At 42.0% G+C, this 27065-nt stretch overlaps 1 protein-coding gene across 2 annotated transcripts in view; it reads left to right on the forward strand.

Moving 5' to 3' along the window:
- Positions 1–27065, forward strand: part of trappc11 (trafficking protein particle complex subunit 11) — a 117330-nt gene that overhangs the window by 15972 nt on the left and 74293 nt on the right. For both annotated transcript variants that reach the window (XM_086131947.1, XM_086131956.1), the window contains exons 5-15: positions 3075–3189; positions 6729–6828; positions 10847–10920; positions 10987–11083; positions 12521–12654; positions 15955–16096; positions 20596–20689; positions 23727–23806; positions 23882–23960; positions 25583–25637; positions 25762–25907. In XM_086131947.1, the coding sequence (XP_085988073.1) occupies positions 3075–3189; positions 6729–6828; positions 10847–10920; positions 10987–11083; positions 12521–12654; positions 15955–16096; positions 20596–20689; positions 23727–23806; positions 23882–23960; positions 25583–25637; positions 25762–25907 (1116 nt within the window). The remainder of the gene's footprint in view (positions 1–3074; positions 3190–6728; positions 6829–10846; positions 10921–10986; positions 11084–12520; positions 12655–15954; positions 16097–20595; positions 20690–23726; positions 23807–23881; positions 23961–25582; positions 25638–25761; positions 25908–27065) is intronic.

Consider the following 27065-nt stretch of genomic DNA (forward strand, 5'->3'; position numbering starts at 1 on the left):
CAGATGAGTCCAGAGTAGTATTGTGATTTGGCTTGAGAAATGGAGTCCTTGTAATGGGAAAGTTGAGCTGTGTACATGTCCTTGTGAACAGTGACACCAGTTTTTCGGTAGAGTCTTTCAAGTTGCCGGGTTTTGGATTTAATGGAACGTAGAAGGGGGGTGAACCAGGGGGCAGACCGAGTGAAAAGGACAGAGCGGAATTTGACAGGGGCGAGCGTATTGAGAATGTTGGTGAGGACCGTGTTGTATTGGGAAACCAAAACATCAGCAGAGGAGTCTATATCCAGAGTCAGGGTGGCGATCCTTGCAGCGAGAGAGTCAATGTTGATGTCTTTGATATTATGGTAAGGGATGATGCGGGGTGATATGGAGGTGGAGAGCCAGAGGGTGACGTTAAATGAAATGAGGAAGTGGTCCGTTATAGCGAGTTCATCAGCAGTAGTTGGAGGGGGTGAGGCCAGAGCAGCAAATGAGATCAAGGGTGTGTCCCTTAATGTGTGTGGGGAAGTCTGCAAACTGATGGAAGCCAAAGCTGTCAAGTGAGGAGGTGAAGTCATGGTGAGCGGAAGGGCGGTATTGTCCATGTGTATATTGAAATCCCCCATAATAATTATATTAGGAGAGTCTCTGAGGATATCCTGGATGAGACAACCTCTCCCAATGAGCGAGTGGATGTTGAGCAGTCCGAAGTTGACGCCGGCAATATCGCTGTTGCGAGGAGCATTAGTCGACCTAGCCAGGCCGGCTAACACGCTGTGGTCCGCGGATCGGCCGTTGTTTCTGCGTGGCCGGCGGGAGGATGACCAGAAGGAGGTGATGCCCTTGGAGCCATCAAGGTGGAAGCCCCGACGAGACCCACGATGGATATATTTCTGGGAGGGACGAAGAGCGATGTCCGGGAAGTGGTGTAGCGCAGATGGAGAGCTCGATCACCGAAAGCGGAGCCCGAGAAGCTCTGCCGCTGAGTACTGTAGTAGTCCTTCCATAGGTCGATGGAGGAGCGACAGGATGGTCCAAATTAGTATGGCCCAGACAAAGGCCCTGTTAACCCTCGTCATGGGGTACAGAGGGGTGGAGATGGCACGGGACCTCGTCTGAGATCCGAAAAGGTAGGATGCTGTGACAGCGTGATTGAGAACAGATGGTGGTTGACGGTTGACGATCAAAAATGGATTGACGAAAGTAAAACCGTAAAAAACGCTAAAAAATGTTTTGCGGGTGAGCAGCGGCAGCCAGACGCGCAAGCATTCAGTCAACCTGAAAGCAATTATGGCGTGAATTGCGATGAATTAATTACAGCCCATTTCGCGCGTTAATTTTTTTTTGGATCACGTTAATCTGTAATTTAATCTCTGCCTTTATTTCTTCTGTTGGTGGGTTGCCTTTTTCTAATAGCCCTTTTTATGTGTTGGCTTCCTGTGTTTGAGTTGTTGAGGGTGGGGAAAACAACTGTCAGTCACAGCCCGAAGCGGACATTGATTGGCTGCCATTATGTTGGGGCTTGTTTAGCCGAAGCTGATAGGCTCCCAGTGGAGTTGGGCGGGTTTAGTAAGCAGCGGTGAGGAGTGGAGAGGTGAAAATGGAGCAGGATGTGAGAGTTCTCGGCACAATGAATGGAAAATTTACATTCCAAAATGCCCTGACGACACAATTGATAAAGGTAGAGTGCTGTGCCTAATTTGTAAGTAGGAGTTTGCGTACCACCGAAGCAGCTCAAATTTAGACTCCCACATCAATGCAAAGCACCCAGTCGCGAGTGCAGCCACAGCTAAGCACCGAAAGCATTAGCAATATAGCAAGCGAGCCATACACAGCAAAGCTCTTCGGCAAACTAAACTCGAGAATACCCCATGTATGAGGCCTAGTTGATGCGTCTTCTGTAGACTACGAGAAGTGATTGATATTTATTTCAGCACTTTTAGTTTGTCATGGTGAACAGTGTTATTTCTAAAGTGCAGAAAGTAAATGGCTAGGACTGCATCTGTCCAAGTCTGCTGTAAAACAATAAAATACTTTATAATGCAACTTTTTCTTTTGATGAGATTTTTAGATGAGATTAGAATATAGATTAATTAGAACAATTCATTACGGACCATAATTAAGTAATCTCACAATTTTTTTAATAGCTTGACAGCAGTAATTCTTTGTTTGACCGATCTTATTAATTTGTCACCCTTTCTGACTGCTCGAATAGTATTATTTGAATCAAGCTGTTTCAGTTGTCTCACCAAATAATTGTCCAGTTTTTGCACCGTTTTCAAAAAAAGACATCTTCAATCTAAACAAGGAATAGTCAGCTTTCTTGTTGTAGCTTCCATGTAATTCAATTTCTAATTGGCAGATATTCCTGAATCTACCTTCATCATAGCGTTGAGCCAATTCTTTCTCTAATTTCCACATTACTATTTCCAACAAATGCTTTCAATTAGAGCTGTCAGTTTAGCGCGTTTTTATCTGCATTATTTTAAATGAATTTTAACGTGATTTAATTTTTTCTTGCGAGATTAACGTGGCATATGTCACAGCGGATATTGCGTTGTTCTAGAAATAAACCGGAAACAAAACGACAAGCGCGCTGCAGAAGACCACGCCCATGTCTGTTTTGCCAGCCACGACAGCGCGAGACACGGATACTTAAAGAGTTTATGAATGGAAAGTTTACTTTTAAAAAGTTGCCAGATAGTCAAGACCAAAGTTACCTGGATGTTTTGCAGTCGTAAACTGAGCTATCATCATAGCACGTCGAGTCTGAAATACCACTTAATGGCCAAGCACACAGCTGATGTGAGGACTCTGCCCCCTCATCTAAGACAGACAGCTATGAATAATTTCAAAGCGAAGAAAATGGATGACACGAGTCCATTACAAGGACTCCATTTCTCAAGCCAAATCACAATACTACTCTGGACTCATCTGCTCCAACAGCTATTGGGGGAAAAAGGTAGAAAATAGGCGAATATTGTTGCTGGATGTGTAATTGACTATGTCTCATTATCTGTGTATTGCATCTAAACCACTGTCTTGTTGTTTTTGTGTCACTCACATTTCTTTTTTCTTTTAAAATATTTTTATAGGAGAAGACTTGGTGGCATCTGAAAGAGCTGCAGCTATTTGTCATGCCTGTGATCTTTCTGGAAAGAGTCTATTTGTTCTGCCACATACCGACCATCTGGTTGGTTACATTATAAGGTAATAATAATACTAATGCATAAGATTTATTTGGCTTTTTTTTTTGTAATAATATACTGTAATTCTTTAAATACCATTCATCTTCATCCATCCACCTTTCTACCGCTTATCCGGGGCTGGGTCGCAGGGGCAGCAGCTTCAGCAGGGAAGCCCAGACTTCCCTCTCCCTAGCTAGTTTTTCTAGCTCTTCCTGGCGGATCCCAAGGCGTTCCCAGGCCAGCTGGGTGACATAGTCTCTCCAGCGTGTCCTGGGTCGTCCTTGGGGTCTCCTCCCGGTGGGACACGCCCGGAACACCTCACCAGGGAGGCGTTCAGGTGGCATCCGAATCAGATGTCCAAGCCACCTCATGTGGCTCCTCTCGATGTTGGGGAGAAGCGGCTCGACTCTGAGCCCCTTCCGGATGACCGAGCTTCTCACCTTATCTTTAAGGGAGAGCCCGGACACCCTGCGGAGAAAGCTCATTTCGGCCACTAGTATCCGGGATCTCGTTCTTTCGGTCACGACCCATAGCACGTGACCATAGATGAGGGTTGGAACGTAGATCGACCGGTAAATTGAGAGCTTCGCCCTTTGGCTCAGCTCCTTCTTTACCACGACAGACCGATACGTAGTCCGCATCACAGCAGATGCTGCACCGATCCGCCTGTCAATCTCTCGCTCCCTCCTGCCCTCACCTGTGAACAAGACCCCAAGATACTTAAACTGGGGCAAGATCTCCTCCCCGACCCAGAGGGGGCAGTCCACCCTTTTCCGACTGAGGACCATTGTTTCAGATTTGGAGGTGCTGATTTTCATCCCAACCGCTTCACACTCGGCTGCGAAACGCTCCAGTGAGAGTTGGACAGCCCTGCTTGAAGGAGCCAACAATAATATAATAATAATAATAATACATTTTATTTACCACATCATCTGCAAAAAGCAAAGATGCAATACTAAGGCCACCAAAACGGACCCCCTCAACGCTTCGGCTGTGCCTAGAAATTCTGTCCATAAAGGTTATGAACAGAATTGGTGACAAATGGCAGCCTTGGCGGAGTCCTACCCTCACTGGAAACGATTCCGACTTACTACCGGCAATGCGAACCAAACTCTGACATCGGTGGTATAGTGACCGAACAGCCCGTATCAGGGGGTTCGGTACCCCATACCCACAAAGCGCCCCCCACAGAACTCCCCAAGGGACACGGTCAAACACCTTCTCCAAGTACACAAAACACATGTGGACTGGTTGGGCGAATTCCCACATACCCTCGAGGACCCTGCTAAGGGTGTAGAGCTGGTCCACTGTTCCACGGCCGGGACGAAAACCACACTGCTCCTCCTCAATCTGAGGCTCGACTTCCTGACGGACCTTCCTCTCTAGCACCCCTGAATAGACCTTACCAGGGAGGCTGAGGAGTGTGATCCCTCTGTAGTTGAACACACCCTCCGGTCCCCCTTTTTAAAAAGAGGGACCACCACCCCGGTCTGCCAATCCAGAGGCACTCTCCCTGTTGACCACGCGATGTTGCAGAGGCGTGTCAACCAGGACAGCCCCACAACATCCAGAGCCTTGAGGAACTCCGGGCGGATCTCATCCACCCCTGGGGCCTTGCCACCGAGGAGCTTTTTAACCACATCGGTGACTTCAACCACAGAGATAGGAGAGCCCACCTCAGGGTCCTCAGACTCTGCTTCCTCCAAGGAAGGCGTGTTGGTGGAGTTGAGGAGGTCTTCGAAGTACTCTGCCCACCGGTTAACAACGTCCAAAGTCGAAATCAGCAGCGCCCCATCCCCACTGTACACAGTGTTAGTGGTGCACTGCTTCCCCCTCCTGAGACGTCGGATGGTGGACCAGAATTTCCTCGAAGCCGTCCAGAAGTCGGCTTCCATGGCCTCACCGAACTCCTCCCACGCCCGGGTTTTTTGCCTTGGCGACCACCGAAGCTGCATTCTGCTTGGCCAGTTGATACCCGTCGGCTGCCTCTGGGATCCCACAGGCCATAAAGGCCCGATAGGACGCCTTCTTCACCTTGACAGCATCCCTTACTGCTGGTGTCCACCAGCGAGTACGGGGGTTGCCGCCACGACAGGCACCAACCACCTTACGGCCACAACTCAGATTGGCCACCTCAACAATAGAGGCAGAGAACATGGTCCACTCAGACTCAATGTCCCCTGCCTCCCTTAGGACATGGGAAAAGCTCTGTCGGAGGTGGGAGTTGAAACTCTTTCTGTCAGGGGATTCCGCCAGGTCATTAAATACCATCCATGGTAAATAAAAAAAATGGTGCAATTGTTACCTGATTTACAAGTGTCTTAAGTCTTCAAATGTTTCAAGATGAGAGCTGTCAATTCACCAATAACAGATATGATGTGTCACTCATTCAATCCCAGCCATTTTCAAAAGAAAACCCCTTCTGATCTTTCAAGGCACACAGAATATTGTGTAGAATCATAGTTCAAACATGGGAAAGATTCAACTTCCATCTTACATCAGAATTTTTTTTCTGACCTTTTTTGCTCTTTAACCATTAGCAGGAGAAAATAGTAATTATACCAAAAAACCCCCAGAGAAAATTATTTTTTTGTAGGAAGATGCACTTGAAGCACAGCTTCGACTTTGACACTGGTATTTTTTGCTTTTGTGACCTCTCAAATATCTACACAAGTATATCACAACATAGACACCACAAAGAAGGTTTTTGACATCAAAGTAACACTATTTGCAAAAATAACACAATGAAAAATGTTCAAATTTGGAACTGAACTCTGCAATTAGAAATGTGAATTGGAACTGCGTGTGCCAGCATGTACATGTACGTGTGTGAACTTCTCTTGACACTGATATGTGTAGATATAGATATATATATATTTTTTATGTGATAGGCAACAAAACAGGTGCCTTTCCGCAGTGACACACAACAAACACTACAGCACATTGCCGTCTCACTCTGCTTGCTTTACCGCACTCTGCATTTTCTTCGGGGCCTTGACTTTTTGTGTTGGGTTTCAATTATTTCAGTTTATGCCTGCTCATTTTCCCATCAAGCAACATGGTTTGTCGGTGCTGTACGGTGCCGGAGTTTGTGGGCATTTCTAATACAAAATGCAAATGGCACATGTTTTTGTGAATATAATTTGGATTCGTGTGGAGCTGCACTACATCAAATTGGGAGCTGTTAAAATGTTGGTTACCTCATATGAAAGAGTCAGAATACAAAGTATTAGACAGTTCCCCTTATGCGGTTGTGGAGTTCCCTGACACTGCATTATCTTCTTTCATTTCTATATTTTTTTATTATTCATTATTTTACAAGTTCTTTATCCCCTGACATAGCATTTTAACAGATGTATATTTTGTCACTATCTTGTGGGACAAAAAGGAGCATCCATTTTTGTCATTTTAAAATATTTTCTTACATTAATGGAGTGTCCGCGTTTCGAACATAAAAACAATATAAACATTTTTAAAATGACAAAAACGACGTGTTTTTCACAAGACAGTGAGAATTTGCATTAAATGGTGTTCTGAAATTATTTCTGTCTGTCTTTCTAGGTTGGAGAATGCCTTTTATGAACATGCTCAGACTTACTATTACAATGAAATTCGTCGTGTTAAATCCCATAAGGAGTTTCTGAACAAGACAACACATCAGGTATGGAAAAAAAGTCACGAATGGGAAGCAGACTTTCAGTGGATTACACACCCCCTGTTCAGATGTCGGGTTTTTGTTTCGAAGAAAGACCAAAATGGATTATTTCCAACATTTTCCACCATTGCTGTGGCCTAAAACCTGTACAACTCAATAGAAACAAATGAAATACATTTGTGAAGGGAGGTAAAATTAAATGTGTTAATGCACACACCCGCATAACTGGGGATGTAACTGGGATATTCAGAGTGCTTTAATGCTGTCGCAGCATGATACAGCATCAAGAACAGCTGGGCGTTGCATATTTTTTTCTTGGAGAGTTTGGCCTGGTCAACAAGGGCTGAGGATCAAACCCACAACCTTTGAGTTGGGACATGACCACTCCTTGAGCCATGCTGCCCTATCCCATGTTGTGCTCAGAATTGAGAAATCACATTCAATCTCATCTGCCATCATTTTAAGTGCATTTCGATAACCTAAAATTAAATTTAGCTGTCCAAGACATAAAATGTACCATGAGACATAGACAGTAATTGTCAAGTGGAAAATAAAAGACAGCAATTTTTCTCCCAAGACCTGGACGTCTCTACAAAATCGATGAAAGGACAAAAAGAAATCTTGCCTCGGAGACTGCAATGAGACCGACAGCAAGATGCAGGTGCAGATACACCACATGTGTCAAACTTTGGTCCTTGAGGGCCACTTTCCTGCATGTTGTAGATGGGTTCCTCCTCCAACACTCCTGATTCAAATGATCAGGGTTGTTATCAGTCTCCTTGAGAGCTAGTTGATGAGCTGCTCATTTGATTTGTGGTCAGGTGGATGAGGGAAACATGTAAAACATGCAGGTAGTGACCCTTGAGGACCGGAGTTTGACACATGGGGTATCAGTAATCCCTCGTTTATCGCGGTTTATGGGGACCAAAACCACTTGCGATAAACGAAAATCCGCGAAGTAGTGACCAATTAACATATATTTTTTTAAAAATGCCCCAAGTGGGCCTTTGCACTTGAGCAAAGCGTGTGCACGCGCGCACACACACACACACACACACTCACTCATAGGCCAGTGATCCCACCGACTGCAGTAGACGTGTTTATGATTAGTCAATTAAGGTTGTTTAGACAATTGAGGATGGAGAGACCTGCTCTTGTTCTTATAAGTGTCTCTCGCTCTCTCTCTCCCCCTCTCCGCCCACACCCACAGGCCAGTGATCCAGCTTGTGCATCAGACGTGTTTATGATTAGTCAATTAATACAATTAAGGATGAAAGAGACCTGCTTTTGTTCTTATAAGCCTCCTCTCTCTGTCTCTCTCTTTCAACACACATACTTACACACATACTTACTACCGGCAATGCGAACCAAACACACATACACTCACCTGCGCGGCCATGCGTGCACGCACACACGCATGCCCCACGTGGACCTTCCGCGCTTGAGCAGAGTGCGCACACACTTGCACGCATAGTAAACACCACTTAAGGGGTGTTCACACGGCAAGACTTGGTCCAGTGCTACGCCGGGGCTGCCCCAGTAGAGCGTTCACACGTGCAAATTAGCTCCGGCGTAGCCCCGGAAAACAGCTTACACCGGAGCAAATTTGATCCACCTCAGAGAGGTGGTTTAAAAATTTGCTCCAGAGCAAATGCTCGTTTGCGAAGCAGCACCGATGTAAATTTGCACGTGTGAACGCAACTGGGTTAAATTTGCTCCAGAGCAAATGCTCGTGAAGAGTTGATTACGTACGGCGAGAATGCGTTGCTTTCATGCTCTGTCGGACTTCCTTCATTTGTTTAATAACGACACAAGACTTGGCTGGTAACGTCTTTCCTTTTGTAGGAGACTGGACTGTCTCGGAGTTGTTTGTGTAGTTTGTTCCTTTGTTGTGTGTTCACAACCCCCGGCCCCCCATATAATTTATTTTGTGATTTCCTCTCTTGATTTTCTGTTTGGCGCATTCCATGTTTGCTTTTCTGAGTGTCGTTGAAGTCATCGTTGATTTACGTTTTCGGGGGCGGTCACTCTCGAGCAGAAGGCACAGAGACCGAGAAGGAGAAGGACGTGCCTGTCCAGTAGTCGCTTGAATTGTGTATACGTTTTAAAAAGAACCAACACGACAGCTCATTTGTTTTCTGTCGTTTTGCTCCGCTGCAGAAACTGCCGTGTGAACGCAAGTGGGGCTGCACCGACGCTGTGCCGGTGCTGACACGCTCAGCGGCTTTGTACGTGTGAACGCTCCACAAAATTTGCTGCGATGTAAAATATATCGCAACAAAATACATCGGTGCAGCGCCGGAGCAAATGTGTGCCGTGTGAACCCTTTAGACACTGATTTTTGCGGACTCAAAAAATAAATAAATAAAAATAAAAATTTATGAATGAAAAAATCCGCGATGCACCGAAGCCGCGATAAACGAACCGCGAAATAGCGAGGGATCACTGTACATCATATCGGCAAAAGTGTTCGCTTTCACTTTCCTCAACTTGTATATGAACTTACAGTGCTGTGAATTGATATTTGCCCACTTGCTGATTTCTGTCTTCTTTTCAAATTGATCACATATTAAGGTTTCAGTACATCAAACCAATTTTAATATAACATGGATACTCCCCAAGGAAAGAACAAGTTGCAGTTTCTAAATGCCAATTAAATTTATTAAGGCACAAAAAAAATCCCTCCACAAAAAATTTCTCCACAGCGACATCACCAAGTATCACGATTATCGCTTGATTTCAGTTATTGCTGCCAAGGGTTTGACAGCCCATTATTAGGTTCAGGGGGCAATTACTTTTTCACAAAAGGACAAATGTAGTTTTGGATTGTATTTGTGCTTTAATAAATTAAATTGGAAAGTGCATTTTATATTTCTTTGGGTTGTCTCTGTGTGATATCAAAATTGGTTTGATGAACTGAAATCTTTGTGTGTGATCAATTTCGCAAAGAACACAGAAATCAGGAAGGAGGCAAATACTTTTTGACAGCACTCTAAGTGACAACACATTCTTCATCAGTTGAGTTTAATATGATGTCTGGCCACCCTTTGCAATCACAACAGTGGCTGTTTTTCTGGCTTTCCACAAGGCTTCGAAGGTGATCATGGGAATTTTTTTACCATTCTTGTTCCAAAATGAATGTCTACCAGTGCAGAAAGCAAGGTACAGTACATGCTGTAACGACCTGAAAAAGAGAGTTTGGTGTGGATTAATTTGATACAGAGACTCTCGACCTCAAGCCAACACATTTGAGATGAATAAGAGTGAAGGCGGAGAGCCAGGCCTTGTTATCCAACATTGATGTGTAATCTCACATATACTCTTCTGGAGGAATGGTTGAAATTCCTGAACTCCTGAACATTGTGGAAAGCCTTTTCAGAAGAAGTGAAGCTGTTATCAAAGAGTGGACAGATGTCATACGAAAATCCTTGGATGAAAAATCGGATGTCATTCAAGTTCATATAGCATGTATATACTATATATATATATTTTTTGTCACTGGAAATGGGGCTTTTGTCGATATGGAGAGAATTATGAAGAGTTATACCAGTCAGTGTTCACACAGAATCTTCAAGTTGTTGCTATAAAGCAAAGAAAAATATCAGTAAAAGTGTACTAGGAAAGCCAAACTTAACTTGGGCTTAATCAGAGGCACTTTAAATGGTGTATGCTCACTCCCATTCAACTTGAGTGTTAATGTGATTTGATAATTTGGAACACAACCACATTCCCATTTATAAAAGCTTGAGTACATGTATGCAAACAAATTTCCTCACTTGTTTGTTTTTACTTCACCTTTCTCCATTAATATTTTCCAATTGAATCATATAGGTTATAGTCACAATAATGGTGGAAAAAGGTTTAAAATTATATTGATGTCATTTTGTTTTTTGTCACAAAAATGTGCCATTACAGGGATGAGGTTACTTGTTATTGCCACTGTAGTTTTACTTTATAACATTTAAATCCTTGCAATAAATCATATATTGTCCTTTTTCTGATATATTTAACTACCTGTTTCTAGTTGCTGTTTGTCCGACACCAGTTCAAAATCGCTTTCTTCAGTGAGCTTAAGCAAGACACTCAGAATGCATTAAAGTAAGTTATTAACGAGTAACCGAGCGATGGGATGTGAGTACCTTAAAATTTTGTCTTTGCCGACAGGCACTACAGAACTGCCTACAGTCTTGTTCATGAGCTGAGAGCTCATGAATCAAATATGTTGGAGATCAAAACTTTGGCAGGATTCATTAACTACAAGGTCTGTATCTTTATGGTCGGGATTATTTCGCAATAACACCCCATTCAGACACGAGTTGAGGACTGTGTTATCCAAAATAGTTGTAGCCAATGATCCCTCTAAGCTGCCTGCGTGAGCATTTTTGCAGTATTCTCCCCATCTCAGCCCACATGGTGAAGCTGGCACACACATTTCTTCACCCATTCTTTCATTTCCACTCCAGTTTAACTTATAAACAGGACACCACACCAATCCCACTTGCTTTACAGTTTTAGTAGTGTAACTAAGAATGCATACTCGGTTGTTCTGTGTCATTTTAAGCATATATTCGCACACATACACTTAGACTCGTAACAGACAAGCCAGTGCAGGGGGCACATGGACTGCTCACTTGAGGAAATTCAAACATAGGTACAATTTACGACCTCTTAAATGAGGCTCTTTCATTTCAGGGGCCAGGTGATTAGATGTTTTTGTATTTTATTAAATGACATGTTTTCTATTTTTTGTAAGTGTACACTGTGGGACCATATTCATACAGGTTGTAGTGACACTTAATTATTTTAGCTTAAAATGACCTGTGTGCTAAAATGAAAGCAACAGACTAGGGCTGATTTTATTTGTGTCACGAATCTCAATGGGATGTTCCATTTTGATATATAGGGGCTTTGGATTGTTTTGTCACATACCCACATCATGTAATTTATGGTCTTAGGTTTTGGGCAGGTGTGATACTGGTTTGGATGTCGTGTGCATGTCTGACGTTTCTCACCGTGGCCCAACAAATGCTCAGGGGGTTCATGTGAATACCCTTATGGAAAATTAGGTCTTAATCACAAAGGACTCACTATGACACAGGTTTAATATAGCCTTCAAATCTTTTAGTAAGTCCTGAACAAGTTAATGTCAGGCTTTTTACTTATGAAGTCCCTAAATGACATACAGTGAGCATCCTGGTGGGTCAGTGTGACTCAATATGAGTCTGTGCATCCATGACAACTTTTCAAACATTCTGCATGAATGACAAGAGACACAGAGGCAGCACTGCAAATACCAAAATACAACAGTGTTCAGTATGTGGGTTTGGTGATTTCGTAAGTAATGGATAAAGTAATTTGGAGGATATGTCATACCCCAACTCAACTTTATTTAAACAGTATATTAAAATCAACCACAGCTGCATACAAAGTGCTGTGCATAATGTAAAAATCTGACATATACAAACAAAGACAGTTAAAGTAATAGATTAATTAAAATAAAAAAACTAGACACAATAATTCACGAAATTAATACAGAGTCTCATGCTGAGTCATCACGTGTGAATATATCAAGTAGGGATGACTAGTTAAGGAGTAGGAAGAGCTAACATCAGAGACAAACATACCGTATTTGCCTGCCTATTGGGTTTTAATGTGCTGTTGTAAACCAAACGTGTGTTGTATTATTCTTTTTCTTTAGGTGTGCCGTCTGTGTTTCCTGCACAATACTCCACTTGATGCAATTTCCCAGTTCAGGAAACACATTGATCTTTGCAAGAAGAAGATTGGTAGTGCTGAACTGGCTTTTGAGCATGCTGCATGGATGGCCAAACAGTGAGTTGTACAAATACACGCAAACAAACATAAATTCGCCATCAGACTTTTAACACACACACACACACACACACACACACACACACACACACACACACACACACACACACACCAATCTATATAATCTATCTATCGAGACCAGCTCACGCTCCCATGCTCCCTTCGTAGTCATTTTCAATGATACCGGTACATTAAAGAGCGAACATAAAAATACCGCTCCAATGCAACCCCAGTAAGTGAAACCTAACGAGGACACCCCCAAAAGATGACCACAAGGAAGCTATGTTGGAACAACAACTACAAAAAACAATGGAAAAAGAAATGGTTGAATAGATGGACAGATTCTAATGTGCACCACGGCTAAGATTTGACCATTGAGTTTAAGGACCTCTTGATAGAAGTTCATAAGCTGAATATCTCTCTCAGAGCTGTCACAACAACTCAGGTCAGATGAGGTCACAAACAGAGATCAACAGGTTTGGTTGGTCCCAAAAGCTGAACCAGTCAGAAGCGATAGTAGCTGAATTAATTAGAGGACGGCTAAACGAGCTTGTCTCATGACCTGCGGGATGGCTGAGTGGACCAAAAAAAAAAAAAAAATTAACCCACAGAGGACTGGAATCTGCGCGAACAATACATACACAATGAAATGAAAACAAAAGACTCTTGGAAATAAATTATTTCCACATCATTTAAGTTGCAAATGTAGGTTGGTCTCTTGTTTCTGATAGTGTTTGCTTGAAGGCCCTGATGGAACGCCACTGACACACACTGAATGGAGTTAAACTATAACAACCATGTTCAGTTAATTGCAAATGTGCAAACCTTTCCTACTCACTGTTGTGTAGTACCTTTCACCTCAACACACTGCACACACGACCCGAACCTTTCAAAAAATGTGATATATTCTTATCTGTGCTTTCTCCTCCCCATTGGGAATCACATGGTAGAATAATACCTATAATTACTTTTATTTTAATCACATTGAGTTCATGAAAATATGTTATTTAATAAAACACAATAACTCTCAGTCACCTGACCTCTGAAACACGCGGGGAAAAAATATATATATATATACAGTATATATATATATATATATATATATATACAGTATATATATATATATATACTGTATATATAATTTAAGCAGTTCAGAAGCTCCGCCCATGTTTGGACTTGCCAGATGGTGCGTTGTGGGTTGCGTACAGCGTCTCGCGATTGGTGAGTATGAGTATGTTTCAATGTTGCTTTACACCACAATAAAACTAAGTGTGCATCATTGATCACACTACTGAAACTGTAAAGGAAGTGGGAATGGTGTGTAGATTAAACTGGGTTAGAAATGAAGCGATGAGTGTAGAAAGGTAATGTGTGTGCGTGATGCGCGTTAGCATCAGCCATGTATTTCTCAGTCCTTCTTGACGGGGTTGCTTCGTGACATAGATGAGTGTGGATTTATTTGTTGGGTTTGCGTAAAAATCAAGATTACCGAACTAGAGCCATCCATTACCAAGATCTGTCCTGTGGTGATCAGTTGACAGCTCCGACCCTTTCTACACTTGAGTGTCCAAAACATGCGGCCACAAATCCGTTGATCCGACCACAGATCCGACCAAAGTCAGTCATCGAACTCTGGCCAAGGGTGTCCTGGTGCCAAGTCCACACATGGACACCTTTGTGTTTGAACATGGTGATCGTTATGGACAATTCGTGATGAGCACAGAAGTCCACCAACAAAACACCGCTCGAGTTCTGAACGGGGGTGCCGTTACAGTACTCTCAATCACGCCCTTCCAGGTCTCATTGCCCACGTGAGCATTGGACTCCCCAGCAGGAGTGCTCTGCAGCAGCACACCCTCCAAAGACTCCAAAATGGGTGGGTACTCTGAGCTGCTGTTGCATAGGCACAAACAATATTCAGGAACTGCCCCCTCCCACCCAAAGGCGGAGGGAGGCAACCCTCTCGTCCACAAGTGTGAACCCCAATGTACAGGCACTGAGCCGGGAGGCAATGAGTATGCCCACACCTGCTCTACGCCTCTCACCATGGAAAACTCCAGAATGGAAGAGAGTCTCGAGACAACTGGTACCAGAGGCCAGGCACTGTTTGGAGTAAAGTGATGCTGTGATCTTGCCATTTATGATCCTGGTGCTCTTAACATTGTCAGAATGTCCGGGAAGCTCTGGACAGAAGTCGACAAACATAGACTTCGATGAAAGTTTTGATGAAGTCAAGAGCAAAGCGAATTATCTGACTACTCAATGTGATTAAAATAAAAGTAATTATAGGTATTATTCTACCATGTGATTCCCAATGGGGAGGAGAAAGCACAGATAAGAATATATCACATTTTTTGAAAGGTTCGGGTCGTGTGTGCAGTGTGGTTGTCGGTTTGGCAGTCTCTAAGTCAGGGGTGTCCAAAGTCGGTCCTCAAGGGCCGCTGTCCTGTCTGTTTTCCAGCTCTCCCAGGAGCAACACACCTGATTTAAATAATCGGGATTCTTCTAATGCTGCCCCAGAGCTGGCTGATGAGCTGATTATCTGAATCAGGTGTGTAGCAGCCGGGAGAGATGGAAAACAGGCAGGACAGTGGCCCTCCAGGCCCGCAGCTGGACATGCCTGCTCTAAGTAGTGAGCTGATCATGATGCGAGACAGGTGCACCGCTGGAGGGAACACCCACCGCTCCAGCTGGAACTCAGAAACAAAACAAACAGAACATAACCATAATGATCAAATGAGACTTTAGTGTTGCACCTCTCCACTAATTCAGCTAAACTTAAAACAGTCAGTGCAAAAAGGGGTAATTGAACTCTGCAACTCCTGAATGGAGAAAAAAGATTTTGTTGTAATGATACTGTATTATATTATTATTTTCTGTTTTGTGTATGTTTTGTGTAATGCTGTGTGTATGTTACGTTGTGCGTTTGAAAATGTATTTATTTGCATTTGATTGGTGTACGCATTATTATTTATATTAACTACATTATTTTACCTTGGTTTATTCTCCTATCTGCATCCACACCGGCACTGCAAAAGACATTATTTTTTCAATTGCCTTCCCTGGACAAATAAAGATTACATAAAAAAATGCAAATGAAGAATGTAGTAATGGTAGTAATGGCATAAAGAGGTGGATTCAATCATTCCGACTGAAGGCGCATGTACCAAATGCATTGGCTGCCCCTGGTGTCCTCCTGACCTGTCCATGAGTTTGCATCATTAATCTGAGATAGACAAAATCATAAAGTGTAAACAGGCTTTCGTGACTTATTTCGTGAAATGTTTTGTGTGTCCTCAGGTTCCAGTCTTTTGGTGAGCTGTTTGATGATGCCATCAAATTGGGTTTGGCCGCTATACAGACACAGAACCCTGGTTTCTACTACCAGCAGGCTGCCTATTACAGCCAGGAAAGAAAACGACTTGCACTTCAACTCAGTCAGGTGAATTTTAAACTGTATGAATGAGCTATAAAGGTGAAATGGCTTCCTTGAATTTTTATTCCCTATATCTTCTTTCTGCTTGCTGAAAATGAAACAAGGAATTGTCAAAAGAGTCTTAAGAAGATATGTCAAGGCCGTAATCTCACTGAGCGGCAAAGGTTTACAAGTGTGTGCGGACTGAGCCATTGTTTTTTTCTTCAGTGTTCATTCAAGGTCACTAACGGGTGCACAGACACTCGGCAACAATTTGAAACGTCTCCAACATTTTTCTTTTTGCAAAGAACTTTTAAACATGTTCAAAATTTGATAGGAATGTCTGGCGAACGTCTACAAATTAATGTAACATTGAACGAACTCTGATGCCTATTATATAATTATTTTTCAGTCAGTGCATTTGTAGGAGTGTATGAGTCCATTCAATGACAACAGAAAATCCCAGATGGAGAAAACTGGAAGAAAAAAAAAAGGAATTTAAAAAGGGGGGAAAACAACATAACATAAAAATAACAAAAATAAGCCAGAATGTTCGGCTCAGCACTCTACAAGGCAGGGGTGCCCATTACGTCGACCCTGATCGACCGGTAGATCTAAGACAGCTCACAAGTAGATCCGAGGAGTGTAGAGGAGAAAAAAAACCCAAACAACCATTTGTGTATCTTTGTACATGTTTGTCATATGTTTTTTGTGTTAATGTACGCTGCACCTTAATCATCCTATCAGTCTCATTTTCACCCCCCAAAAATTTTTTTTTTAAATAAAATAAAGCAGGTAAATCTTGAACCTACGGTGGCGTGTGATTACGTCACCGGAAGTTGTTAGCACTCAGCAGTCTGCAATTGCAGCTTGTGATCAGAGCTGTTGCGCTATATCTTTTATCGTCATTATTCTCATTCAGAGTTTGGTTCGTGTACGATTCACCGAGGGCACGGGCAAAAAATAGGAATCTAGGAGGGCCCAGGGAAGCACTTTAAGATAAGAAAAAGAAAACCTTTATTAGTCTCGCAATGGAGAAATTCCCAATTCACAGCAGCAAAGTTATGAAAGGAAGAAGTAGAACAACAAAATATAGGAGCTGCTGGAAAGGCAGCCACTCTCGCGGCGGCATTTTGAAGTCAAAATAACACAACACAACACAACACAACACATAGGACACAGACAGTCGTGCAATCTTCACCACTTTTCTGAATACACTTTGTTCTCTGAAGCAATTATAGATGAAAGAGGAGAGGATCAAAGTGTCCTTTCACCAGTGGATCAGAGACGTCATGCTGAAAACGTGCACACGTCTGCTACAAGCTAAGTTTTGAAAGCAAACGCGAAGCTGTAGCGTCCATTGACGAAAAGAGATTAGTTCACTTCTCCTGTCCCACGTAATCCGCTTCAAACTCCAAGCCGCGACTCCCAGTTCCAAATCCGCATCGGCGCTCCGCGCTAACGCTCCTTTCTTCTCATCGTCGGCTCCTCAAGACTTACATCCATCCAGCCGCAGACCGTTCAACAGCACCGATCTCTCCGCTGAACAAAGCGGGGCTGTGAAAAATGCTGCCCATTACAGGCGCAAGACACAAGCACCCCGGGACTGTCCAGCAACGACAGTCAAATGGCGCCGACATTCCTCCCAGTCAAAAACAGTGCTGGTATATCCATGCTGCCGAGAAGGCGCAACCACCAAGCACAGAGTTTCCTCCTTGATGAATGTCGTGGCCAAAAAAATGCTGAAAAAAGTCCACATCAGGTCCACACGACGTAACAACAAACACAAAGTGACAAAAAAAAAAAAAAAAAAAAGCAAGGCTCATGAGAGCACTTGCTGACGGCTGCCTACTCGGGCGCCATCTTGACTTAAAAGTTGTGGAGGGCTCTGCACATTTCCGGTGAGCTACGATAGTTAACAGGCTGCAAAAGTGCATGCATGCCTCCATGTCAGGCTGTTTCTCATCATGGCGTGTGTGTGTGTGTGTGTGTGTGTGTGTGTGTGTGTGTGTGTGTGTGTGTGTGTGTGTGTGTGTGTGTGTGTGTGTGTGTGTGTGTGTGCGTGTGTGTGTGTGTGTGTGCGTGTGCGCGTGTGCGTGTGCGTGTGTGTGCGCGCGTGCGTGCGTGTGTGTGTGTGTGTGTGTGTGTGTGTGTCTGCGGCTGCGCGTGCGCAGTTAGGGGCGATCACTGGAGGTTGGTTGATCGATGACATCTTCGGTCCAAAAGGTTTGGGCACCCCTGCTATAAGGAGAGGTTTTTTGTTACGATTCAAACCAGGCCCGATGCGTTGGTGCATGTAACCGCTCTGTCAAATAGCCCATAGTTTTTGACAGTGGAAAGCATCTTGCCCAGTGTCCCTTGCTGTCATGTCCTTTCATCCTCTTTTGGGAGGCGAGCGGCTCAAGCTAATAGTCTGGTAATGTGTGTAATGTGTGATGCAAGCCTTGGTATTACTGCTCACATAATGTCCCTTGGTGCCTTTATTTAGCACGATGTTTAATTCTGTGTTTTTAAATCTTTTTGGAGCCAAGGCACATTTCTTTCATTGAAAAAAATCCCGCGGCACACCACTAGCTGAAAATTGAAAACAGCTTTTTTTAAAAAAACTATTCAGTGTTACTTTGTGATTACAGTGAAACTCCTCTACAACGAAATCATGTTTGCAGCAAGAAATTTTTCACAACAGGGGGTTTTCACTGTAGCAAATTTGATCTCAGATGTAAACACACACACACACACACACACACACACAAACGTATGGGTACTCTTTATTTTTATTCCAATAGTGCATAAATATGAGGATACACTTGTTTGACACTTCATATAGTCAGTGTAGAAAGAAAAAAAGTGAAAGAAATTGCGAAATTTACGATCAGCATTCACTTTAACTTACATCAATTTCTTGGATAATGTCTTTTGTTTTGCTTCCTCCGTCTTTCATTTTGATCACTTTTCCCTCTCTACTAGCGTCAGAGCTCTTCTTGTCTTAGCTGCTTGACATCCAAAGGTCCGTTTTGTAGCCATTTTAGCAATGTAACGTTCTTGCTGCGTCTGAAACTAACAATAACAAATACTTCCTGGACTACTGCGCATGTGTAAACCAGTGTGGTGGTTGCTGTTGCCATTTCCGAACGAAGCAGTTGAGGTCTCTGTTAGGTTAGACTTCGTTGTAGTGAATCTCGTCGCAAGGCAAGAGCAGAGAAAAACATTCCGTACAACGCAACAGGGTTTTTTTTTCGTTGTATGGGGTGCAGGAGAGTGGGAATGGTGTTAATGCATGAAGATTTTTTTACACTAGGTGGTATTTTTGCACATGTAGGTTTCGTTGTAGAGGAGTTTCACTGTATAAGCGTTTTCTTTAGCCGCTTCGGGTCCAAACATCTCATTTACAATCGCTTTGAAGGCGGGAAGTACTCATTGCTCTGCCACTGGGACTTTTTTGATTGAGCCACATGTTCAGCAACATGGTAACTTGCTTTCATGGCTCTCTCATTTACCTTTGCAGGTTTTCTCGTCCATGTTGCTTGTTTCTCCGTGTATTCACACAGGCGAACAAAATACTCCACATTTTTGTTTCAAAGTGAAGGGTGTTTTATTTGGAGATGGAGTTTAAGCTTACTTTGAAGCATAGCGCTGTTGCAAAGCTTTTCACCACATACCAAGCACAACGGAGTTGGTGCCATTGCATCTCCAGTAAAAGGAAATCCAAATGGACGATAGCTTTTCGTTGCATCGCCTCGCGCCAGAAACTTTGCTTGTCTCGAAGTACAAGGCAATGCTGCTCCCTTGCAGTATGGAAGAGTACTACATGATGACTGCCAGGCGATAGACCGCACAGGCATACATACTGGATAATTTCCCATGGCATACCTGACAGTATCTCGCGTGGTTCAATTCAAGAGGCACTCACATTTTATTGTTACTTACTCTCTCTTCCAATAAGATTGTTTTTAATTACAGTGTACAGATTGCGTGTCATGTTCAAAGTGGAAAAAGTTCTTCAAGTATCCAGCTTAGTTTATTTTATTTTTTTACATTACAAAAGTGGAACACTTTAACCCTGTTGCGGTGGCTTTTTATATTTGTTATTGATTGGTAATCTGTCACACATTGAGATAAATGAAGCATGTTCTAGCAACTGTATGTTGGAGAAGCAGTAAACCAATCTCTATTTTTGGTCAATGGACACTACAGCTTCTTGTTTACTTTGAAACCTAGCTTGTCGCCGACGTGTGCACATTTTGAGCATGACATCTTTGATCCACTGGTGAGAGGACACACTGATTCTCTCCTCTTTCTACAACTGATTCAAACAACATAGTGTATGAGGGAAAAGTGGTTAGGATTGCACGACTGCCCGTGTTTTATGTTATGTGTTGTTCATTATTTTACTTTACGTTAACTGCTTTGTTAAGCGCTTTGTTACAGCTGCAACTGTTTTGAAAGCGCTATATAAAGCAGGATGTATTGTATTGTCTGTAAACACCTAGGTCAAGATTTTTTAATACTCTGATTAATTGGTTTAGGTTGGAGCAATGCTTCCTTCATCTGACCCATCGGACGTACTGAGTGGAGGACTGGACTATTATGGCCAGAGACCATGGAGACAAGGACACCAGAGTAGGCCAATCATACAGTCACCTCCAAAAGTATTGTAAAGGCAAGGTCCATTCCTGTGTTTTGGTTCCATACTGAAGACATTTGGGTTTCAGATCAAAAGATGAATATGACACATTTCAGAATTCCTGCTTTTATTTCTTATTTCCATCTAGATGTGTTGAACAACTTACAACAGAGCACCTTTTGTTTGAACCCACCTACTTTACAAGCCAGCCAAACAATGGGATCAACTTAACTCAACTGTATTTTTAGAGCACTTTCAAACAGCCATCGTTGCACACAAAGTGCTGTACATGGAGCAAATGGACGATAACATATACAACAGTAAAGTAGCAAATCAGTAACAAAGATGGTAGAGAGCACCAAACAGTATAACTAAGATCATAATTCGGGTCATGCTGAGTCCAATGCCAAAGCATACAAGTGAGTTTTGAGGCGGGTTTTAAAGATGGGCAGCGAGGGGGCTTGCCGAATGTTCTGTGGGAAGTCATTCCAGAGAGAGGGACCAGCAACGGAAAAGGCTCGATCCTGTGACTGATCGGTGTTTCTCGTTGCACAGGTGTTGCCTTTTAGATTGTTTGTGTAAACATGAGATTGTGCTTGTTTTTGGCTTTGGCTTTCACCTCTGATAATAGCATTTGCTCTTCAGTAATCTTGAAGGAAGACAAGAGAGCTGTCTCTGGGAGAAAGGTAAACCATTTTTAAATCGAGGAGAGAGGGAAAATCTATCATAGGTATTGCACAAACATTACAGCCAATACATCAATTTGGAATATGCTGAAAAAAAGAAACTACTAGTTTACTCAGAAACAGACATCGTATAGTTTGGCCAAAGATATCAAGAGCAGTTGATGACAGAAACATTGTGAGAGGTGTGCCAAAACACCCAAGGACAACAGTCAGTGACATCACTACCAACTTCCACAGGGCAGGGATGAAGGTAACACAATCCACTGTTTGAAGAATGCTTTGAGAGAAGAAATATGCAGCTCATACCACAAGAAGCAAACCACTCATCAGCAAAAAGAATTGGAAGAACAGATTGGATTTTGCAAAGAAGTACAGAGATGAACCAGAAATGTTTTGCATCAAAGTTTTATGGACTGATGAAACCAAGATTAGCCTCTCTGAAAGTGACAGACAGGACAAAGTCTGGAGAAAGAAAGCAACTGCTTATGATCCAAAACACAGAAGCTCATGTGTGAATCATGGTAGATGTCATATCATCACTTGGGCTTTCATGGCTGCTTCTGGTACAGACTCACTAATCTTTATTCATGATAGTAGCAGCAGAAGGAATTCTGAAGTCTATAAAAACATTTTGTCTCCAATTTACATAAAAGTGAATTCAAACTAATCAGGGGAGGCTTCATCATGCAGCAAGACAATAGCTCAAAACACACTGCCGATCCAAGGGGCTTGATCAGGGGAAAAATGTAAAAGGTTTTGGATTGGCCAAGTCAGTGACTGACAGTTAACCAAATAAAGTATGCAGTTCACCTCCTGAAGTGGACTGAAGGGAGAAACACCAGAAACCAACAAGAACTGAAAGAGGCTGGAATAAAGGCTGCAAAAACATTTCAAGTGAAGAATGCAACAATCTGGTGAAGTCAGTGGGTCACAGGCTTGATGCAGTTATTACAAGTAAGGGGTATACTATCAAATATGACATTTTCTTCTCGAGCTGATTCAGTCATGTCTCTTCCAATACTTCTGCTCACTTGAAATTGGCTTCAAACAAAAGGTGCTGTGTTCTGAGTTGTTCAACACACCTAGACATGATCAGCATGAAATAAAAGCTGGACTTCTCAACTTTTGTCTCATGTTCATGTTTTGATCTGAAAGCCAAATATCTTCAGGATACAGTTGTCCCTCGGTTATCGCTCGTGTTACGTTCCAAAAATGATCTACAATAGGTGAAATCCACAAAGTTAAGGTTGCTTTTTTTGTTGTTGTTTTATGCCTCTATTAAGCCTTTATGACCTTCCAAAAACTTGTTACACTTCATAAATGTAACTTTTAAAATGCAAAATGAAGAATAAATAGGCTACCCACATGAATTTGAAACACAGTTTATTATTTTCCTTCTACTGCCTACACTGGGCAACATTCTTTAATTTCTGAGTGTTTTTTTCAGGGCCACTACTGGTAGCGATTACTAGAAGTCAGGAAAGCTGATTACCGAGACTTGGAGCCAATATTCACTTTCATTAAAGGGGAAAACATTGGTGTCAGAATTTCCAAAAATACAAACTCCAACTCCTGACTTTTTAAAAAATGTCTTTAAGTGTGTGTTTACAGAAAAACATTTCACCATGGCAACATTAAAAAACAACAAGAACTCCATATTTTTTTGTACAGTAAATAGTTTTATAAAATTTCAAAATAAATTTTGTCAAAATTGCACTTGTCTTAGTTTTATTTTAAGCAAAAAACAGAAGGTGCAGAGAGTTCCCAGCGTCTCTTACAAAGTTAACTGAAGTTAACGCAGTTTAAATTGATCTATTATCTGCAGTCAGATTTTCAAAAGAGGCCAATGCCGATATTCATAAAAATGCTCAATATTGACGCTGATAATCGGCTCGACCGATAATTGGTCTCCCTGGGGTGCACCAAAAATGGATTGCAGGTGTGCACTATTGGCGCTCCAATTTGGGACAGTCCAAATGAAAACATTTCAAGCACAAGCTGCTGATTGGTTTAGAACAGGCTGCCATTGTAACTTAATGAGAGGGGAAAGCACTGTGCCTCAAACGCACACAAGAAAAATAGCAAAAAAACGATTAAAATAGATTAATCTATTGCAGATTAATCTATTGAAATTAATCTGCAATAGATTAATTTCTGGTCACAAATGTAAATTAAAGATGGAGTGAAGACACAATAACCATGCTGCAAAGTACAAAGGGAACACTGTACGAGCAAAACAAAGGAATTAACCTTGCCGTTCCAATACTTTTGGAGGGGACTGCAAAACATTTACATCACATTAAATTACATCACTTTAAGGAATGCTTCTATACACTTGCATTTTTAGGTATTGATCCTCCTGACCAAGACAAAGAAAAAAAGGGAATTCTGGCATTACAGATTCACGAAAGGGATGTCCCTCATTCAGTAAGTATGCAAACATGACTGTCACCTCATTTCAATATTTTAGAAAGTTGTTGCTAATCGTCTGTATCGGTGCAGGAACTGATCATAACTCTTCTCAGCAATGCCGTTGCCCAGTTTAAGAAGTACAAATGCCCACGAATGAAAAGTCATCTCAGTAAGTAACGTTTGCAATGGTTCTGCTGTACAATGATGAAAGCTCACAAATGCAACTTGTATAGTGATCTAGAGCAATCATTCACAGACACATTTTGGATGATACAGGACTGCTGCAAAACATTAATTGATTGAAAAGTTCAGAAGCTACATCCTAACCTTGCTGACTTTGGGGAAAGTTGTGACATACACGTTGGAGTGATTGTCATATACTACAGTGTGTGTCAGGTTGTGCTGAGGCCTTAGAGCTCATATGTGAGGATGAGCTCTTAAGGCCTCACATATGAAAAAAGATGTACAAATGATGCAATAGAAGCACCATGTCAGAGAGATTTTAATGCAAAATGGATTGAGTTCATGGGTTAACTCCCAGAAATAAGTAGTCACCCCAAAATGAATTTGAATGAGAATCGGTTCGGATTGTAATTTCCAACTTTGAACAATAGAGTTGGCCAAACCAAATCTAAGTAGTGACTTGGAATACAGCTCATACAAACGCAATGCATATGATTTAATTTGTTATGCCATAAAGGCATATAACAACCTGCTGATATTAAAGAAACATATGATTTGTTATGCTATGAATTATGCACAAATATGATTGTGATGTTGATTGCACCATATGCATATGATTTGTTTTATTGTGATCTTGTTTGCATTAGAATCGCTGTGACGTTGCCTAACTATGCATTGATGCTTTACTATTATTTAGAAAATGCTTTACACATTTACTCAGTAACTGCTTTATATACTGTATGTGATATATTTAATGTTTTATGCCCATGTTCATGTTATTCTCATGACATGTTATTATTGTAAAGTGTTCGGCTTATTGCTACATGTGAGAAGCAGATGTAGTGATATATATATGTTTGAAAATGATGTTTGTTGTAAAGAAGGATGACAGTGGAAGCTTTCAGATATGCAACCACTCTCTACGGGTATAACAAGTGACAGCTGTAACAGGAAATGTAACAGGAACCATTCACTTGTTAGGACGGCACAGCAGGCTAAAAGCAAGTAAAAATGCTAAAATTCAAGCTGTGATTAAAGAGAAGCTCTGGGGATGCTGTGAATCGACAGCCCCAGCATCCTCCCATGTATACTACTCATGTCTGCATCAGTATGATCAGGGATATGAGACTGAACAAGATTTTATGACTTGGTTTACAGGTTGCTTGAACCAAGTAATGACTTGCTTGAAATTTGGTGGCGACGCGACTTTTTTCCACCATGACTTGGGATTTGCTTGAGACTTGACGGTTACGATGAGACTTACTTGTGACTTTCACATTTGTGACCGATTCAAATCTTGTCCCTGTTAAAACGCTCCAGCGGAACCTTTAGAGCACTGTGCAAAAAAGAATACCTGCACACCTTTATGAACTGATGCACTATTGTGAAAATGGTTGAATTTAACAAATGTATTCACGTTATGGGACTGAAATTGTTGTTCAGAAAGTATCCAAACTTAATGCCACTAAAGGTGGTTCCAGAAGGAATGTGTTAAAAATGCATTTTCCATTGCAAACCACAGCCATAGAAAAATCATGCATTAATAAAAAAAAAGACTTACACTGGCACCCCTTTTTCTCATACTTCATCTCTTTTTGTTTTCCTCAGTGGTGCAAATGGGGGAAGAATACTACCATGCTGAAGATTATGCCAAAGCCCTCAAGTATGTCAACAAGTTAGATGATTAGACAGTATGCGGCGAGAATCAGATTTGAATTTGATACTTTACTGTCATTTCTTGTGAAGGATGACCCTAACCAGTGAGCTCAATTTGCTTTTGTTTTTAGACTGTTGGACTATGTGATGTGTGACTATCGTGCCGAGCGTTGGTGTGGAATCCAGACTGCCATATTAACCACAGCTCTTCATTGTGCCTATCTGATGGCCAGTGTTAAAGATTACATCATATTCTGTATGGAGCTCCTGGGCAGAGGTAAGCACTGTTTTTACATTCAGCACTGAGCCCGTAGTTTCTATAATTAAATGGTTGAATTGTATGCTAATTAGCCCTCTACTGTTTTGTGCAAACGGCTACTATTTGATACACACTTATGCAATAACAAATTTGCTTAAATCGCCTTTTAACTCATTGAATACCACCCCTTTTCACTGGAGCAACCCCCTCAATCCCTCACATTTTACAGAATTTTGACTGATTTGCTAGGCCCACAGAATTTTCTGTTCTATGGCTATATATACATGCAACCTGTCAAAAGAAAGGTGAGACTCTCTTCTTTCAGCAGAAAAAAAAGGTTGTTTCTATCTTTCTCCGCTCGTTGGCAATCAGCATTAGAAAACTGCTAAGTTTTATGGAAAAGGCCGATTTTCTGCAGAAATCCAGAGAAAACGAGCTTTTTGTAAAAGCATGCATTTCAAGCATCATTTCAAGTTTTACACAATTTTTTGCTTTTGTGGCAGCTCAAATACCTCAATGATGTGTTCCTCCTACAAAAGAACATTACAAATAATGTTTTTGTCGCAAAATAATTTATTTGCACACAACAAAACTATTGAACTATGAACAAAAGTGCAGCTATGGAGAAGATGGTTTTTGGCTTCCATCCAGTTTGTCACCACATCGATTCATCCCACCACGTCCAGATGCACGACCTATAAATTATAGAAACATCAAGTTGCAAATATATCTTGCTGCAGAGTGAGGTACAATAATTTTATTAAACTCGGCGTGAGCTATGCGGGCTGCGTGTAGCACGCCATGTTTGTGCAGGCCGACGTTCGTTTGACGGGTGCCGCTTTCGATTAGTGACCGAAGCGTCATTTTCTCTTCCACACAAACACCATCTCCTTTGTTGTTTTGTTTCGAGGACGCTTTTATACCGAAAAAAAAATCATTTTTAGTTAGTTATTTCCTTTTCTCCATCGTTGCTAGTTGCTAATGTTCCAATCCACTATCCACATACGCCCCTCCTTCACTGTACGCCCTTTCTACTACTTCTGCGGCGTGATCCTGGTTGATTTTTGCACCACTGCCACCCGATGGCCATTTTTTTGCTATTTAACATTGCCGTCAAGCCTAATCCTGTGGTGAGAAGTTGCATCGGACTCTCTTGCACCCTCCCCCATGAAAACA

Source organism: Hippocampus guttulatus, chromosome 2 (genome assembly GCF_054856545.1).
Source record: "Hippocampus guttulatus isolate MCC_2025c chromosome 2, RoL_Hgut_1.0, whole genome shotgun sequence".
In the NCBI taxonomy this organism is placed as follows: Eukaryota; Metazoa; Chordata; class Actinopteri; order Syngnathiformes; family Syngnathidae; genus Hippocampus; species Hippocampus guttulatus.